Source organism: Lemur catta, chromosome 5, assembly GCF_020740605.2.
Source record: "Lemur catta isolate mLemCat1 chromosome 5, mLemCat1.pri, whole genome shotgun sequence".
NCBI lineage: Eukaryota > Metazoa > Chordata > Mammalia > Primates > Lemuridae > Lemur > Lemur catta.
The window spans coordinates 70,203,962-70,224,682 of NC_059132.1; the positions used below are offsets into that span (position 1 = coordinate 70,203,962).

The following is a 20,721-nucleotide window of genomic DNA, read 5'->3' on the forward strand; positions in this document are numbered from 1 at the left end:
AAAGTGAAAAAAGGGAACACAAGAGCCCTGCAATCTTTCTCCTATGGAGGTAAACCAATTTATCCTAAAAGGAGAATTACTTCATGGTATAGTAGTCCCCCATCCAAGGTTTCGCTTTCCAAGGTCCAAAAATATTAAATGGAAAATTCCAGAAATAAATAACTCTTAAGTCTACACTTATGAGTAGCTGTTCTGTGTAGTGTAATGAAATCTCACACCGTCCCACTCTTTCCTGCCAGGGATGTGAATCCTCCCTTTGTCCAGCATATCCACGCTGTACACACTACCTGCTTATTAGTCACTAACATCCAGCCATCAACGTCATCATTCCTCGATGATCCAGGATCACCCAAAGCAGATGATCCCTCTCCTGACCTAACCTACCATCAGAAGGTCAACAGTACCCTAAGGCACATCACAATGCCTGCATCATTCACCCACCTTCATCTCATCACGTGGGCATCACATCATCTCATGTCATCACAAAAATAAGAGTAAGTACAGTACAATAAGAAATTTTGAGAGAGACCACATTCTCATAACTATCATTACAGCATATTATTATAATTGTTCTATTTCATTGGAAGTTATTGTTGTTTATCTATTATGTCTAATTTATAAATTAAACTTTATCATAGGTATTATGTATAGGGAAAACATACTATTTATAGAGTTCAGTACTATCTGTGGTTTCAGGCATCCACTAGGGGTCTTGCAACATATCCCTCAAAGATAAGGGGGGGACTATTGTAGTGTGAGCACCTGCATTAGACAGAGAGACCAACTGTATTTATAAAGGGCTTAACTGTACATCTTATATTTGTAAATGGATCCATTTTAACCTGTGGTAAAAGACAGATCTGTATTATAATCAAAGTCTCATGAATGCATGTGTATCAGTTAAAGTTTAGATTTTATCCTAAGGGCAATGGGAAGCCACTAGGGCCAGCAGTGACATGATGAGATCTGCCTTCTAGAAAGATCAGTCTGACTGCAGGATGGAGAGAAGAGATTGGAGCGGATGACACTGAAGACAGGGAGGCCAGCCAGAGCTGTTGTTATAATCCAGAGAACTAGTAATGAAGACTTGAATAATGTTATTGGCAGCTGGAATTGAAAGAAAAAAATATAATTAGGAGAGATCTTGGAGGAAGGATCAATGCAGAAGGACATGGCAACAAGACGCAAGTGGAGGGTGAAGAAGAGGTAGTAATGAAAGATGGTGTAGCAGATAGTGTTGTTCTCCAGATTCCTCCCCAATTATAGGATGAGCATCCCAAACCCAAAAATCCAAAATCTGAAATGTTCCAAAATCCAAAATTTTTGGAGCACCTACACAATACTCAAAGGAAATGCTCATTGGAACATTTCAGATTTCAGATTCTCGGATTTGGGATGCTCAACTGATAGGTATAATACAAATATTCTGAAATCCAAAAATAATCCCAAATCCAAAACACTTCTGGTCCCAAACATTTCATATAAGGGATACTCAACCTGTATCACTCTGCCTTTACCACAGTGCCTGACTCCCACTGCCACCACCTGCATGTATTGCCCAAGGGCTTTCTGTGGCCAGTGAAGCCTACGTGGCCCACCTGTGGGGTAGGACCAGTGTGGAGGAATTACCTCTCCTGGGAGCAGCTTTAACCAATGACTGATTACATAAATATCCCAGCTGTCTCACCCACTCAGGTGGGAAACTCTGAAGTATGTGTCCTGCAGTGCTTCCCAGAGCTCCCTGGGGAAATGAATCCCCAGGTGTCCACGCTGGTAACCTGTTTGATAATGTACACTTTATAGGTGCTGCCTGCCTTTGCCTGGCTCACTTCCCCATCCCCCTACCACTGTTTCCTGGCCTCACCTGCTTAAAAAAAAAAAAACAAAAAAAAAACCTAACTGCACTCAAATCTTTGTTTCAGAATCTGCTTCTGGGAAAACCCAAACTTAACCATAAGCGTCCAGACTTATGGTTTGTGCCATGGTGGGTGATGATGATAATGTTATCTACTAAGATACAAAAAACTGGCAAAGAGGGTTTTAATTAATTGATTGATTAGCTTTTTGGAGGGGAGGTATAAGGAAGGTGGCAGGCAGGGGAAAAGATATGTTCAGTTTGGGACCCTTTTGAATTTAAAGAGTTCCAGGGACCTCTAATTGGGATGTTTCAATGGAACACCCGGAGATGGTGTGGTGAGCCTAATATTAAGCAAATGCACAGACTGACCATACTTCTGTACTTCTAGTTAACATCTTTCATTTCTGAATGATAACTTGAGAACAGAAAAGCTAAGTATCTTGCTAATGGAGACACACAGAATGAAGAAAAACAGTGGGAAAAAAATGAAGCCCCTGTCATGCTAATAACTACATCAAAAGAAAGTGATGGTGTGAGGTGGGGGTGTCTTTCTTTCCACAGAGACGCACTCTCATTTGGCCTGAGTATGGGAATACAGAATGGATTTGTCTGAATGAAAATAGATGGTCTAGTTTGTGAGTAGAATGACTTTTCTTTTTTTTCTACCCTAGTAACCAGAGGGCAGTGGCTGCCCTGAAAAGGAATAAACACAAAGAAGAAATTGCATGAAATGAGAATATGTATTTTTGATAGCAAAGGAATGGAAGAACATAGTGTATACATAGAAAAGGCCTTGTAGATTGAATTAGCCAGCCCCAAACTGAAGCCAGGGTCATTACCTTGCAATTTTCAAACAAATACTCTCCATCATCCATTACCTATACTCAAGAATTTGGCATTTTATAGCACTATTCATTCTCAAGGCATCTGAATAGCCTTTGCAAAAGTAAAAATGCAACCACAGACACTGCTGAGGCCTTACAAAGGGTGTTTGGATATTTTATGGGAGCACATATAAGTTTGCTCTGCTCAGAGGTAGACACCAGGCCAAGGCCAAAGTAACCTGTGCCTGAGAAACAAAGTCCTTGAACTGGGTTTTTAAAATGGCTTTTGGATGTTACCGTTTCCCACCAAGTACAAACATGAAAGTGTTGACAATTATCTTTGATACCAAGTGACTCAATCCATGTGCCATATGGGCAGAGATTAAAGGGCTTGGCCAAACAGTCACTGTGCTGTTTTTTTTTTTTTTTTTTTCTTTATCTTTGCGACTTTCTATAGATACCTTTGGTGAGGCATCTAAACTGGATATAAATCTTTTTGGAAAAGGTACCATCCTGAAAAAAAGTGTGCCTGTACTTTAGTGTGTAAACCCACAATTGTTGGTCTGTAGAGACCAACAATTTAATCTAATTAGTTAAATTTTTGAGAAGGGCTAACTTGGACACAAAGCTGACAGTGCCTAATGAAAGACCTATCTCTACAAATAGTTTTTAATGGAGTTAACAGCTCCCCTTTGGAATAAACTTATGCTCTAAGACCAAACTAGACTGGTGGGAGACAGATGTGAGCACACAATTTTTAGCCTCAGATAACATTATCTACATCAGGAAAATCCATAACTATGAAACTTTCTCCCGCTAGTAAACAGCTGCACAGAGTACAGCTTATCTACTTGAAGCACATCAAAGAAATGCTACAAGCAGTGTGAAATAGTTTTTAGAACTGAAACACAACAGAAAGAAGATACATCAACCTACAGGTCATTAGTTAGGGCAACCAGTTAGTGTTACAAATAGAAATGGTCCTACAAACTAAAAGTTGCATAGTTGAAAGACTATTATCATCATCCCCTGTAAGAGTCTGAAGTGAATGTGCACTGCTACTGATGTCCTGAAGGTGCCCACTTGGTAACTAGACCCACCTATTTGTAAATAAGCCAATTGGCCTTGACAAATGCAGAAATACTGTCACGGGTACACAGCTCGATGAATTTCCACAAAGTTACCTATGAATGTAATCAGCAGTCAGATAAAGAAACAGAACACCCCGGCTTCCTAGAAGCCCTTCTCACACCCCTCCCAGCCACTACCACGCCCCAATACTGTGTCTTTCAAGAACTACTTATGGTGACTTGTCTCTTTCCTGACTCTCAGTGGGGGTGGCAGAATTTTAGGGGTGAAGCCCCCAGACTAGACTCTGATTTTTCCCCTGTATCAATATATAGTTTGAGCCCTAAGAAGAAAAGAAAAGAACCTGGGCTGAGGTTACAGCGCCATTACAGACAGCAGAACTTCTGAATTAGAGGGAATATGAAAGGAACTTGAAGACCTGCTAGTTTCTTTTCACCGGAAACTGGGCTAGGACTAAAGCCAAGTTCTCCCGAATCCCAGTTTAGAACTTTTTCTTCTGTGCTCCTGACCAGATTACAACTTAATTCAGCATTACATGTTTTATTTAATCAAAGCTGTGTTTTAACACAGCTTCATAAAACTATTTCTGTGGGGCAGACGATCCATTAAAACTACTGAAGTCCTAACTAAAAGAAACATTCCTGTGGCTATGATATTACCAGATATCAAAGCATGAAAGGAAGAGAGAAAAGACAGAGATAGAAGAATATAAAATTAGAATTATATTAAGAAACAGTAAATATTTATAAATTCTTTGAAGTATCTTACTTAAGGGACTACTTTTTATTCCTAACTAAAAGAAGGCAGCCCCATCGTAATATTTGAAATGCCAACTGCAAGGGACACGTGTGGGCAAACACCAGGGAGATGTGCTCCTTTTGTTCATCGCCTGGTGACACATCATCTGACGTGGCAGGCAGCATGACAGGGCAGAAAGAGAGAAAATGTACTGTGCAGATCTGGGTTTGAATTCTTGTGCTACCACTTACAAATCTACACCTTTGAATAAATTATTAAATCTCCCTGAACCTACATTTAGTCATTTGTAAATTGTGGATAATTCCTATGTCTCCGTGAGTTGTTTTCAGAATTAAAAACAAGTTGGCATATGTCCTGTGCCTGACAATTTAGGAGATCCTCGATAACTGCTAGCTTCCTTCTCTGTACAAAATGAATTTGTTTCATTAAAAAGGAGCTTAAGTTACAAAACGATACACACCAACACCCAAGGTACTGTTTATCTATGACTTAGTCTGAATTTAAAAAAAAATCTGCTGTGTTTAAGAAAGGATTGAAGGAAACACTTTGCTGTAATCCAGAGCAGCTTCTCTCTCTCCCTCTCTCTCTCCCTCTCTCTCTCCCTCGGTATGTATGAGTTGGAAGTCCTAAAACAAAGGAAGGTGACATGCACACATTAAGACATATCTTTTAAGCCAACTGTCTTAAAGAGGTCATTCATATTAGGAGCATGTCAGGCTAAGAGTTAGTTGCAGGTGGCACTCTAATGTAAGACATCATTTATTTAGATTTCAAAAAAGTATATGACATAGTACAATAGATTGATAGGCAGAGCAGAAAGAAGAAAATGGACCAAGAATTGACCTGGGGACAAGGCAGACAATTCCAAACCAGCTTTCTGATTTAACATCAAATCCTGCCTGACTGGAACTAAAATTTCCCCCTGCCTACCAAAAGAACCTTGTTTTTATGAGGGGTGTTGATGTTGTTCTTTTCTTGTTTGCATGTTAAAAACAACAACAAGAAGAGTTTTTTTAAGTCAAGCTAGAAAATAATGGGGGTAGGGATTTACGAATATAATTGCTGTTGTGTTTAACTCCAGGCTCCATCTGAAATAACAAACAGAAGCATTGGTGACTCCAAACACTATGAAAGAATTCCATGGAGACCCATGTTTTCCTTCACACTCGCTCTGGTTGTGTTTTTGTTTTTTGGCTTAAAACAGAGCAAACATAATGTGACTTCAAAATCATAATAACACAGAATTGAGGCTCCACATTGTTTAAAAGCGGTACTGAGATATAAATTCTTCCCTTAATAGCCTTTGCTTACAGAAAGATGATAGGAAACATAAACAACTGCAGGTACACTGGTAATGGGTCTACTCTTAATACTGAATTGCCTGAGTCTTCTGAAAAACATCTGAACTCAGACTCTTTCTACTTTTAATGCCAATCTTGTACAAAGTCAGACAACTATAAATTATACAAAGTACATTAAATTATACATGGTCTGTAATTTCTATCTCCCCCAAAATAGGAAAAGCTCTTATTTCTTTTGTAAAATCATCACCAGCAACACCACCACCCAGGGTGTACTCAGTAATCTATTTATGGCTTTAAGGATATTTTGTCCCCACATCCCTCCAGCATAAAGTGACAGCACTTTTTAACTCATCATTTTATTAAGGATTCCTGATGTTACCTCTGTCTAAGACATTTGCAGCAAGTGAAAATGTTAGGTCTTGGCTCCTGAACATTCTTTGGTTCTCAGGACAGTCAATCTAGAAATACTGGCAACAACCAAGGCCAGGACACCGCGAAGCTCTGTGTTTATTCTGTTTCTCTGGGAGGGTGGCAGCTGTGAGTTTCAGATACCATCTGCTGAAGGCAAATGTCTAGTTAACTGTGCTATTCTTGATCTCTGCACAGTCCACAGTTGGACCAACCTCTCCCTGCTCTGCTATCCCCCTCACTGCTGGCTTCATTCTCCCACAGACCAATCACTAAACACTGACTCTACCATGGATCCCCTTGGCCCAGCACCTGCTATGCCTTAAATGATACTTGCATCTGGCACCTCCCCTGCCGTGTGGTCTTACTCTGAAGGCATCTGGAAGAGAGCTTCAACCCACTGATAGGAGGTATATAAATATATACCAATACAATATATATTGTTGAAATAATGCTATGTGTTTTCAGCACTTGCAAGAGATTTTGCAGACTGGAACTAGGCACATTAAATCTCATTAATTATGGTCTCTACTAATTGGGAATCAGAGATAATTCTCTAGGCTGACATTTACCTTTGCATTACCTGTGGAAAGAACAGATTTGCCAAGCAAATAAAGAGTAGAAACAATATTTTAATGATAACATTTTAAAATACCTAAGAGAAGATTTCTAAGGATTCTGAGGCTTTCATTTACATACTAAGAACAAATTGTTGTCTACCTAGTCACTAAGCCAGCCATCTCCATCCTTGCTTCTCCATTTCTGCACAGCCACCATCATTCCCTAATTCAACTTGCTTAGAGCAAAGCTAACCAGTCTCCCAGCCAGTCAATTCACCCTTTGCCTGCTTCTCCTACTGCCCTCCTCTTTTGCTTTCTAACCCAGGCCCTCATTAATAATGCCAACCTGGAACTAGAGGCCACTGGGCTCCTGTCCCTTGCACCACCCCCCTCCCCTCCACCCCCCATCCCCACCCTGTCCTCTCCAGTGGGGTTTAGCAATCCACTATCCAAGTCATCTTCTAAAATTTTCTATAAGAATCCATGACTCTTATGCCCCAGAACATTAATATCCCCACCTGTAGCTTCAATTTCCTTGCCCCCAGCACTGCATTTAGCAGAGTCCTAAAATAAATGCAGGTCCATGGTGTCTATCTGAAACCCTTGGGGCCAGATGTATTTTGGGATTCATACTTTTTTCTGATTTCAGGATGATAATATGGTGTATATAACATATTTTATGTAACATCCCAGTGGACCTGGAACGACACTTCATAATTAAGCACACATTGATATTTCTGCAACAAAATGTATGAATCTCACCCTGGTAACACATAAAGGCTAAAAACAGCCTCCCATTAGGTTCTGCCACAAAATGATTTATTCAAAAAATTTTGATAGGTAGGGTTTTTTGAATTTCAGAATTATGATTAAGGGATTAAAGACCTGTAGTAGGTATAAAATGGCCATTTATCACTGTCCAGACTTGAAAGAAGTAAATTTTCTTTAAAAGTCTCCACACTGCTAACTTTGGTTAATACAGATTGGTCTTCTGCACAATTAGTCCAAATAATTGAGGCTTTCCTTACAAAACTGCCTTTACATCATTAGAACGTCACGATCACAAGGTTGTCCCTATCATTTTGAATTTTTCTAATATTAACTCTATTCCCAAAGCATTTTCACCTTGCTTATTAAAAATTAAAAGTCCCTTTTTAGCTGTTTATTTTAGAAAAATGTAAATACAGTCATTTTGCTTTTCTCTGCCTAAAGAAAGCCTTTGTTGAAATACAGTAGATTGATTATCCTTCAGCAGGGTGGATTTACATTTTAAAAATCCCAGTTATGCTGACCTTCTCCTCAAAATAAGAGTTAAGCTTTCTAAGTGTGAGTTTATCTAATGTGTAACATAAGTCTATCAAGCAAATCACAACACCCCCCCCCCCCCCCCCCCCCGGCTTACGCACAGTTAAACATATACTGAAATCACTCTTTCAGGTCGAGTTTTAACTTGAGCAATAAACCCTTTTTTAAATACGGCCAAGCCAAACATTAAGCCAGCAATGCAAGGTTTGTATATACATCATGGGATGCTGGCCGTATGGGTCACAGCACTCTGACATGCAATTCCTAGGCAGTTATTTTGACATTAGAAAGTCACAATCCATCAACTTAACAGCAGGGCAATAATTTTGGGACCAGGGAGATGGCTATTCAAAATGACACTGTGGGAAGTAAACAGTAGTTCCAAGAGCCCGTTTGAGTATGAAGACCTAAACTAAGCAGAATTTCCTTCCACCTCTAGAACCAGCTATTATGTAACGTGTTTTTGTGTAAGCATGTTATTTCTAGTGGTTGAACAGAAAAGCCCTGCCTGCAAAGCTAAAAAGCATGTAGGTATCTGGACTCTGGCTGGATGTGTGGAGATGAGAAGAGATAGATCCGCCATCATAAGACTAAAGAACAACAAAGAGTTCCTTCACTGTTTGTCACAAATCACTTCCAATGACCTGTGACATCGTGAGCCAATATTTCAGATGTTACGTGATTCTTCCTGTATTGCAAATTAATAAGATCTCCAGTACCCTATGAAACAGGGCTCCTTGGATGTGTGGAGGACACTTGGCCTTTATTCTTGAAGCTGATGTGGGCCTAAAAAACTCTGCTGTGAGCCCGTCCTGCACACACGTGGGCTCGGTCTCCCACTCTGCTCTCCTGAACAAACGGAAGTGGATGGAGGCCACCAAGCGCTTCTGAGATTCTGTCAACAGCTGGGAACCAAGGTAACAACTGGCAGGAAGTTCCCAGCTGCTGGCCTGGGGAGGGAGTAGTGTGGGGTATGGGTAGGCAGTATGGACTACAGGGCAGTGGTTCTCAAATGTTCTTATTTCATAATAACACTGAGAACACAAAGGATGGCCCCAAAGGATGGCCATGCTGTTGATAAAGGGACAGCAAGCACATCCTTCCTTTCACTATGGAAAGGAGAAATGAAAAAGGAAGAATGGTTAAGAAATGACGTATTGATGGCTGAGATGGCCAAAAGGAGCATTAGATGGACATATGTAGATACTATGGCTAAGAAGAGAGATGGAACCTGGGTAGCAAGATTTTCTTAATGAGTTGTGTTGCTTCTATGGAAACTAAAGTTGTCTTTGTGGCGGCCCACACCCCACTGGGGTCATGACCTGCGTTCCCTGATATTCCTGGCTGCTGGCCTGAAATATTGAGAATGTGTAAAGCAAATTATTTTTAGGTCATACTTGGCTATTTTAAAGAAAAAGAAATTCACTATACAGGCAAAATATCAGCAGGTAAAGAACAATAAGCTCTTAAAGCAAAAATGAAGAGGTATATTACTACCTACACATTTTATTTTAATACACTTTTGTGGCTGTTTCTCGCTCTTCTAAAACCTAACATACGAATAACTACAACATAGAAGCCGAAAGAATCTGAAAATTCACGTGCTTCAGAAAAGTAATTCTTGAGCAACTAATAGGAGAAGCAAAGTCAATAATGTTTCCATACCTGGGGCAGATATTCTTCCATGAAGCACAGATTCGCTGGGCAGCAGATCTTTTGAATTAGAGGTGAATGGTGATTGTCTAAATGTGTCTTCTGAAAAGAAAGGGCTGGGGTGGGGGAGGAGGAGTGAGGTTTAGTAAATTGAGTTATTTAAGACACCCAGAGCATCTGGCCCCAAATACATACATATGCAATATTGGATAAGTTGTTGTTTTAAATGGTGTTTAGAGAATATAAGAAGATTATGTTTAAAATGGAGAAAGAGAAAAGACATTACATCAGACAAGTGCCATCTGTACATTCTGCCTATTGGTTTTATATTTGGGGTGAATATATAAAACATCATCTTTGAAACACTGTTAAACTCAGTGGAGGGCAGCTGGGCAGTAAGTTTTACTCTTTCTCTGTACTTTCTGTGAGTGTGCTATGACCACATGAGGCCTGGGTGAGAATCAGAAAGGGACTGTCTGCGGATTTTCCCAGGTGGAGATGGAATTGCCCTGGCTCACCCATATTCGTCACCTGACCCCTCAGGAACCAACAGCACACATCAGAAGGTCAGAGAGCTGGAGCCAGGGGCTACTACACTGAAGGAAACATCTCACTGGTCCCCACAGAAACTGAAATTGCAACCTGGAATTCTGTTGGTTCTGAAAGAATGAAAGCCAGAAAACGGGGCTACCAGGAGGGAGCCTTTATTTAACATGAAAGGGAAGCCCTGATCTGAGTGACCCTGAGCTGCTCTAGTGACCCAGCTACAACTGGAACCAGGGCAACTAGACGTCCTGCCAGGGCTTCCCCTCATACTACTGCCACAGTAAACAGAGGTTTGGATTCTTTTAATTAGAGGATTCTAACCCCATCACAGGGTCCGTCTTCTGATTGCGATCACATGTGAGAATCCTGGAGTATACTTACCACAGTCCAACCTAGAAAACAGAAAGCTCTACTTATTTACAACTGAGAAAATGCACCCACAGGAACTGGGTACCCAAGTGGTGGAAAGTCCATAGGGCAGTAACACAGCTCAGAGACAGGAAGAGCAGGAGGCCACCACCACCCTGGTGCTTGGAGGTATAGAAGGGGGAGGTAAATGGCGTTCAGCGTCTAGGGCCACCTGGTGGGAGCTGGAGCCCTAGAGATGCAGCTGTGGCGGAGACAGGAAAGAGTGGAGAAATACCCAGTTCTTCCGTAGGCCCCACCCCACCTCCCACCAGGGCCTCTGATTGGCTGAGCCTTCCCAGAAGGTGGGGAACCACAGCATGGAGGGATCACTCCCCTGCCCCGGCTTCCCCCCAGCAAAACAGTACATCAGCGGAAGGAACAGCAGATCTGAGGGCACACAGCCTAGGACTCCCACAACACAAGGCTATGGTTACTATTATTAAATATTAAAAGGGAATATTAAGATGAAAATGGAAGAGATATATATTAGAGACAGGATTACATATATAACCATACATATATATATATATATATATTAGAGATAGGGTCTCTCTCTGTCACTCAGGTTGGAGTGTAGTGGCCCCATCATAGCTCACTGTAGTCTCCAACTCCTGGCCTTAAGCCATCCTCCTGCCTCAGCCTCCCGAGTAGCTGGGACTACAGGCGTGAGTCACCACATCCGGGTCCATGTATACTTTTAGATCAGGCGTGTTGGCTCACACCTGTAATTTCAGCACCTCAGGTGGCCAAGGCAGGAGGAGCACTTGAGACCAGAAGTTCAAGACCAGCTTGGGCAACATAGCTAGACCCTGTTTCTAAACACACACACACACACACACACAACGCAAATTTTTTTTTTAATTAACTGGGTGTGGTGGCACACACCTGTAGTCCCAGTTACTTGGGAGGCTGAGGTGGAAGGATTGCTTGAGCTCAGAAGTTTGAGGGTGCAGTGAGCTACAATTGCACCATCATACTCCAGCCTGGCTGACACAGTGAGACTCTGTCTCTTAAAACAAAACAAAAACAACAACGAATATACATATATATGTGTGTGTGTGTGTTTATATATATAAATATATATATGGTTTTACATGACTGTTAAGCTATAATAGATTCAATGCAAATTTGTACGGCATGGTTTTTATTTAGATCTTAAAGACAAGAAGTTTAAATAGGCTTAAAAAATGAACTGGCTCTAGGCTAATAGGAGATGAGAAGTAGAGAGAAGGGAAGGCACAGATACATTGTCATTTTATACCAGACATCCCCTAACCTGCAAGTGACAGGTACTCTTTAAAGGATAAGGCAGTGCAGCAAGGTGGCAAGTGCACACACTCCAGAGTAAGCAGCTCCACCACTAACAGCTGTGTGATCTTGCACATTATTATTTAACTTTTACAAGCCCTCATTTCTTGTCTATAAAATGGCATGATAACAGTATCTGCACCTCACAGAAGAGCTGTGAGGATTAAATAAGAGAGTTTCTGGAATGTGCTTTGCATAGTACCTGGCAAACAGTAAGTTACCAATAAATATGAGCTATTTTTAAAATTTGTATCTCTGTTTAACCCAAAAGGAAGCATAAGTTAATCAACTTTTCCACACAAGTTAGCAAAAAGTATTGAGTTTCCTTTGTACAAAAGCCTTTACAAAATGAATAAAGAAAAGGCCACTTTTGATTTTGAAGAGTTAGCTGCAGGGGCATGGGGTGGAGAATTAGGCTAATTTTCAATCCTTTCATAAAGAAAACTGCTAAGGAGCAAAGAAGTTTGAGACACTGGAGGGTTTCCAGTAAAGCCAGGGTGTAAGACTTCTCGATTTCCACATCATTAGCTCTGAAGATTATACACATGGCGACAGTGACATCCTCATGCTGAGTGGACAGTTCACATGGGAAACACCATAGGTAGAAGGCTCGTGGGCACAGGGTAAAAGTCAGCCAATAAGCCTTCGTGTAACCGTGATTCTGGCTATAGAAATTACCTGGAAATCTGAGCACTCATGGAAATGTCTGGACTGAAATGCAGAGACCTACCTTTGGAGGCAGCAAGGATCCCAAGAGGGTCCCTTAAAGGGTGTCTAGAAATATCACTGCCATAAAGAAACATGTGTACTGCCTTCGTTCCCTCAGTTTTACTGTAACTAGTGAGTGCCCATGACATCCTGGGCACTGGGAACATAACGATCAGCAACACTGGCTACGGTAAGAGGGAACTGCAAGGTGGCCGAGGATTGTGGAGGAGAGGCATGCAGTGTTACCATGGGGCATGGCCTGGCCAGAGAACCCAGGAAAAACTTTCCTGCAGAAGTCACCACTGAGCTGAATGGAGAAGAGGACCATCAGGTTCCAAGGAGCTGGAGGACATAGCCCTAGGACAGCAAGAGAGCACAGCCATTCTGCAGAGCTGGAAGAAGGCCCATTATGGAGGGAGATGAGGCTGGACTCCAGGACGTATGGATCATGGCTTTGTCCCAACAACAGTAGAAGCACTGCAGTATCTTAAGTAAGGGGGTGACAGAATGGAGCTTCAGGAAGCTCTGTCTGGCTGCAGTGGACAGCGAGGCCTGGGGGGCTTGCAGAAGACGAGGCACACAGCAGAACAGCAGCCCATGTGGGACATGGTGGCCAATGCTGCAAGCCAGCAGTGACACATGCAGATTGAAAAAGAGTTTAAAAGAGAGGGAAAGTAAAGACCATTTAAAAACATTTAAAAACAATCTTCACCTAGGTTTCTAGGTGAAGCAGACAGAGGCTGCCTTGCTGTAGGCTGGAAATAGCCTCCCGGGTTTTGCTAAGTAGTGGTAATGGGCTGGCCCTGCGTCTTCCCAGGCTCTCTCAACAGGGCAGAGTCCCACTGATGTCAGGAGTGGGGCCCTATTGTCACTGAGCTACTCAGAAGAAAACTGAATTGAAAGAGAGACAATCACTAAGGGAAGTACCAATGCAAACAATTTTCTACCCTGGTGCCAGCTTTATCCTGCATAGAAAAGGAAAGATTTCTTCTGAGAGAGCAGAGAATTAGGAGGGAGTCATGCCGAATGTAACAAATGCACAGAAGGGCTGGCAATGTTTTTACGGGGGCGAAGAATCAATGGAGAAACTTTCAGAAGTCAAAGTGGCTTCAAGCCTGGTGTAACGTCGTATCTATAAAGAGACGGTTATCAGGTTAACAGAGCACCAGTCTCAGGCCAAGCACACAGTCATATTGCTCTGCATTTGGATCCATGCATGCCAGGATGCGGGGAGCACAATGGCTTAGCAGAGTTTGTGATCAGAAAGATCTGAGTCTGAATTCCATATTGGCCACTTAACAGTTAAGTGACCTTTGTCAACTCAGTAACCTCTTTAAGCTTCAGTTTCATCATTATAAAACAGATTTAAAAACATCAGCTTTATAGGGGTGCTGTAAGGGTTAAAATGAGTTATTTCACCATAAAGTTCTTAGTACATAGTACATTCTAATAAAAAATAGCAAGTAACACTAAGTATGTGGCACTGTTTTAAAGTGTTTTGTGTGTATTCACTTCACTCAGTCCTCGCAAGAACCCTACGGGGGTAGCTACCATTATTACAGTAGTTCCCCCACGTCTGTAGCTGTGCTTTCCACGGTTTCAGTCACCCGAAGTACAGTGTAACATGATATTCTGAGAGAAAGACCACATTCACATAACTTTTATTACAGTATGTTATAATTGTTCTATTTTATTATTAGTTATTGTTGTTAATTCCTTACTGTGCCTAATTTATAAATTAAACTTTACCAGGTATATACGCATAGGAAAAAACAGTATACATAAGGTTTGGGACTAACCATGTTTTCAGGAGCGTCTTGGAACATATCATCTGTGGATAAGGGGGACTACTGTGTCATTCCTATTTTACAGATGAAGAGACTTAGATACAGAGAAGTTAAGTAATTATTGCCCGTGCCCACGAGCTCAGCCAGGATTTGAATCCAGGTAGGCTGGCTTACCTGCTCAGCTACACTGCCTTTCATGTGGTCTCTTAACACCTAGTGAATTCATGGACAACAGGGACCCACAAATCCTAGAACAGACAGAGCAAAAGGAAGAGACAGCAGAAGGGGCGGTGGAGGGGAGGGCTAGGGTGGGGAACAGCTTTTCACTATGAAGGATCCTGGGTAGCTGAGGAAGAATTTTTCAACGAGAAACAGGGCAAGTGAAAACAATTTTAGTCTTTACTTCTCTCTAGAAGTTAAGAAATGCCCAATTTGCTAAAACTTCTGCTACCCATGGGTTCAGTCAATTTACAATTCCAAACATTCTCCATTGCCAGTACTCACAGCTTTGGAGGGCAAGCTCGTCTCCATTACTGAGCCTAAATGAAGAATGAAGGGTAACCAAGCCATTACTTCATTAGAAGTAAGGATAACTATTTCAGCAGACATATGAAGCTCATGGTAACACCATGGCTACATACACATCTGTATATTAATCTTTCTGCTGCTCAGATTAGCATCATGTTTCGGAAGGAAGGAAAACTAAGCTTGGAGCATTCCCTACAGAGCATGTGCTTGCTTGATAGGATCAGCTCTCCAATGATATGGGTCATCCTGAACTCTCGGCCCATGCTCTAAAGGACAGAGGATGCTACACTTTTAACTTCGAGCTGAGCAAGGTCATATTTGGAACATTGAGATAGTATTCCACAAGCTCTTTTCTCCCTCCCTGGCCTCACAGTGACTGTAGAATGCAGTGTCCTATCCATTCCAAGCTGACACCTGGCTCTGTGGTGGGCAAGGCACCTTGGCAAGTGGTGGTGAGGCTGGAACCTTGTTCATGCTGCTCAGGGACTGTCACTGATGGGAGTAGGTGGTGCAGAGGGAAGTTCCAGGAGGTACCTGACACATTTTCCCAGGGAGGAAAACAATCCATGAAATAAATCAGACTTTACAATGTACTCTGAAGCACATGTGTGCCCTCTTTCAATAGGTAACTTAAGTTGGTTACCAATTATTCCAGAAAAGAAGACAGTTTGTGAATGCCGTATGGCTCTTGTTTCTGACTCTCCAGCTGCCTCAATTTTAATCATTTTATTATGAAAAAGCCCCTCCATCAGAAAGTGAGCCAAAAAAAAAAAAGGAAAAGGCAAAATTGTTAAAAAAAAGATTTATTTCTGGTAAAAAATTGATAAAAGAGGAGGCTGAAACTAACAACTAATGGGGAGGGGATCATCACTTATTTTCTCAACAAAATCCCCATCTACTATTACTACAAGATATTTCCTTTGGCCCTGGACAAAGACAAGCTACCTGGAAGACTTGGCTAATTCATATAAATGTTCAATAAATATTCAGCAGCAGCATTTGGAAGTTGACGATATGTACTTCAAATGGTCTAAATCCTCCATTACTTTTTATGGGTTTTGTTACTTAGAAAAGACAATCTTATAAAACTTTTATCTATTTGAGTTTCTTTTCTGGAAAAAAGTGAAATGGATGTTGAAAGTGTATTTTTATTTTTCTCCTGTAGAAAATCTACAGGCTAAGATATGAAGGGGCAGTGCTGTCATTGTGACTGGACAATTCTGGGCCTTACATGGTATGGGCTATGGGGTCAACAGCCAGGGCCGCAAAAAGAAAAGATTTACAATAAATAATAAAACAGTCCATAAAAGATTATGGCTCTAAATAGTGATACATTTTGCTAAGTGCCGACTGTGGCACAAATATTTCCACCTTTAACATCTGAGGGCCAACAGGGAGCTCTGCTTCATACACAATAGGAGGCCATCTACTTAAAAACCATCCCTCCCTGTGTGCCACCATCAAAACCAAAGTGTTATGGGAATTCTCACTTTGACAGCAATAAAAAAACAAAAACAAAAAGGTGGATATGGGATGTAAGAGAAAGTTAAGAAAACACCTTTGTTTAGTAATGACACAATAATTTTAAAGGAGCAACAAAAATAATTTTTTTTCCTTCTAAAAGACAATCATAACTTTCAAGATGAAACTTGGGAATGGCAAACAGAAAAGAAAAAGATTAAACAAAGAAGGAAAAGACTTTGCTCTATAAGGAGTTTTTAACTCAGAACTCATAAGGACAGAGATAGCTGAGGGTGGGATGAAATTCTGTTAAATGTAAGTGTTTCTGGCAAATCACCCTGAAGTGATATTCTGACTTCTATCTGCATAAATTTCTTTAGTGAATAATTTTTAAAAAGATATATTTTCAAGTAAAAGTACTTGATTGTTTATTTAGCTATGTGTCAAACAATCTAACAGGGCTTCCAGATTTTTTCCAAAAGCTAGATACGGCATGTCCAAAAGAATTTAGATTTTTATTTTCTTTTGTTTTACTGTAAGGAAATTTTAAGACTTAGAGAGGTCTGACTTAGATAGGTCTAAGAAGCTACGTATTGTAAAAGGAGGACTGGAAGCCCCAGTCTGGAGTGGAAAGTTCTTTGGGAGTGAACGTGTCCTCTCTGTAGCCACTACCTCTTCAAGCAGACCTTGGCCCCTGGGCCACCTCCCCAGATGGCTTTCTGTCCTCCTGTTACCAGGGCCTCCCTCCTCTCTGCTCAGCACCACTTATCCAGTCACTGCAATCCCGGTTTTCAGCATTGACATATCACGTTATTTTTTTAAGAACCTAAATACCATATATTTGCCTAAAACCACTGAATTGATATTTTAAAAACTCTGACCTCTGAACCACTCAGACCTTGAGACACACTCCAGGAGTTACACATGGTATTAACATTTTGCAGTGAACAGGAAGCAGGAGTTGAGAAAACAATCTTCCATGCCTCCAAAAGTCACAAGAAGAGACAGGCGTGAAAGACCACAGTTATTCCAAGAATAACTCTTACTTTAGTTCAAAGACTTTCTGAATATGTGGACCATGTATGTGACAGAATCAAAATACAAATAGGTAACTTCTGTATGGAATCTCCATGTCTATGTAATGAAATTAAAGGAAATGAGAACCGGAAATGTTTTCTTTGAACAAAAACTGGCTTGCTAACAACAACAGATTATAGTCCTTGCCAAAGGAAAAAAAAAAAAGGTTTTTGTTTTTTTTTTCAAGTTTCTCAAACATATCAAATAAAAAAGATGGGATTATTTGAAGATAAGGAATAAGGGAAATATTTGGATTTGTTATAACTACCTTCTCAACATTTATTTCCTCAAGTACTTTAAGGTCAGGAGAAACTTTTTGAGAAGCTGGAATAGACTACATGAAAATATCCTCACAGCTCAAAAACAAAAGCATTGTCACACTTTATTTTTGGCTATTCCATTTTTAAAAAAGATTAACATTATTTCCTTTTCAACTTAATTTTCATGATTAATGCAATTTCTTCATCTTCAGGTAGTGCTTATTTTGTTTTTCTCAAATATTACTTTCCTTGACTTAGTTGTTAAATATTTATAATAGAGTAATAGATGTTTAATATTACTTTTTAATATATTTATACATGTTTTATAACATATTTATAAGTGATTATATTTGGAATATATCCAATGCTTAGTTCTACATATTTTTGTAAAAGAATTTTGAACACTTTAAAAAATAAAATGCCAAAATTTAATACAGGTGTATCAATATCATGTGAACTAAAGAAAACCCTGATATGGTCACTTTGTTCTGGGATAGCATCACTCTCTGTGACCTAGGACCATGTGTGGTCTTCCTAACTTCCAGCGTGGGCCCTCAATTTCATTTGGATGAGAGACTATATAGCTGCTGCTTCTCAAATGTGCCCAGTTATTAACATGTTAGTATAAAAATCAGTGTCAGTTTTCTTACTAACATTCTTATAGTCAATTAAAAACATAATCTAAAATGAAAGAAAATACAGTTTTAATAGTATTCATGGACACTGTCCTTCTCTTTTCAATACCACAGAAATGAGGATCCCTGTTCCTGAATGATTTTATTTACTTATTTATTTATTGTAATAAAAAGAACCCTGGGTGGCAGATCAGGGGATGTGGGGGTGGAGAAAAGAGCTCAAGATTAAAATGACTGTGAGTCTCTGCCCTGATCATCTGAAACAGCAAATTCCTTGTTCAAACTTAGAAAGGACATAACAGAGACCTCCTATGACCTCAGCGGGCTAGGCCTGGAAACCCAGTCATCGATCATGTTGGGCTCACACATTTTCAAAGAAAAAGGGACTGTAGTGAATAAAACTTGAATTAATCTCTATACATTGGCAAGCTTCTGCTGGGGCATTTATCTCAAAATTAAGGCTGGCACTGCAGATTCAGTGGGTTTCTAAATGGGGCTTGTGGGCAGAGGGGAACCAAGGTCATTCCATCATTCTACTACCCAAACAGGCATCAGATTTTCTTCTTTAATCTTTGGAGGTGACAAGGAAGCTAAGATGTGTTAATTCTTCTTCTATTTCATTAATATGGCTGTTCACTGGGCTGGTGCCCATCAAATAAAAACTAAAAGTATTGTCAACTTCGCAAGATGTGAAATGGTATTGTTAAAAATATCCTTGTTTTTAGAGATATATACCAAAGAATCTGAGAGTGAATATATGGTATCTGGGATGTGATTTAAAATATAGCGGAGAAAGAGGATTGGTGAAGCAAGTGTGGTGAAATGTTGATACTTGTTTAATCTGGGTGATAGGGATATAGTGATTTATTATTTTATTCTCTCTACTTTGGTTTGACAGTTTTTATGATAATAAAAACCAACAGCAACAATCAAACAAAAAAATCCAACCCAGACAAACCACCAAACAGAATAATAAATGACTGTAAAAGGAAATACACGAAAGAACAAATGCAAGCACCTCCCCATGAACAAAATGCTTAATATCACTAGGAATCAATAAGTGGAAAAGTGTTAACTACAAGATACGATTTTTAACTCCCTAGTTGGTAAAAAAAAAATTTTTTTAATGATAAAGCACAGAGTTAGCCAGGCCTTTGAAATATTCTCTCCTGTCTCTCTCTCTCTCTGTCTCTCTCACGAGCTCCTGGTAGAATCGTAGATTCAATCTTTTTGGAAGTCATTGTGACAATTCACAGCAAAAGCCTGAAAAATGTGAATGCTGTTTTGAGTCATTTTATCCTAAAAGTGTTTATATTATCAACAATGTCGGGGGGGCCTTTTGATATCCAATAACAGGGGACTGATTAAATAAGTTATGACACATATAAACATTGAATACTATGCAAATATTAAAATAATAATATTGGGTTATGATTACTGACGTGGAAAGATGTTCTTAATATATTTCTAGGTGAAAAGAAATTATAAAACTGTATACATAGTAGGGTCCAGTTTTTATGAGAAAGTATATATATATAAATAGAAAAAAATCAGCAAGGATATACAACATGTACTTAGCAGTGGCTCTTTCTAGGTGGTAGGATTAAAAGTGATTTTTTTTCCTCCTTTTTATGTTCCTATATTCTCTAGAAATAAGTTACTTTTAAAACTTAAAAAAAAAAAACTATTAAGTTTTACTGTTTAGGATCCTTTACTTTTGAAAAGACTCTTAAGTCTTGTCAAGAGTAAGCTGTGAGGGGCTGGGCACGGTGGCTCATGCCTGTAATCCTAGCACTGGGAGGCCGAGGTGGGTGGATTGCTTGAGCTCAGGAGTTCGAGACCAGCCTGAGAAAGAGCGAGAACCCGTGTCTACTAAAAACAGAAAGAAATTAGCTGGACAACTAAAAATATATGGAAAAAATTAGCCAGGCATGGTGGCGCATGCCTATAGTCCCAGCTACTCATGAGGCTGAGGCAGAAGGATTGCTTGAGCCTGGGAGTTTGAGGTTGCTGTGAGCTAGGCTGACGCCACGGCACTCCAGCCTGGGCAACAGAGTGAGACTGTCTCAAAAAAAAAAAAAAAAAAAAAAGAGTAAGCTGTGAGGGACAGTTGTAAAAGACTCAGGCAGAAATAACTGTATCTAAATCGTAAGCCTCAGTATATAGGTATACTTTCATTTCAGAGGTCCAAAAGCTATGGAAGGAAGAGGCAGTAAAAATATTGAGAAGAAAAATACAGCATC

The 20,721-nt window shown here is 40.2% G+C and overlaps 1 protein-coding gene across 1 annotated transcript in view; it reads right to left on the reverse strand.

Moving 5' to 3' along the window:
• The window catches only part of ZNF827 (zinc finger protein 827), a 162,733-nt gene that overhangs the window by 46,884 nt on the left and 95,128 nt on the right, over window positions 1-20,721 (reverse strand). The window contains exon 8 of the mRNA XM_045552080.1: window positions 9,773-9,876. Within this exon, the coding sequence (XP_045408036.1) occupies window positions 9,773-9,876 (104 nt within the window). The remainder of the gene's footprint in view (window positions 1-9,772; window positions 9,877-20,721) is intronic.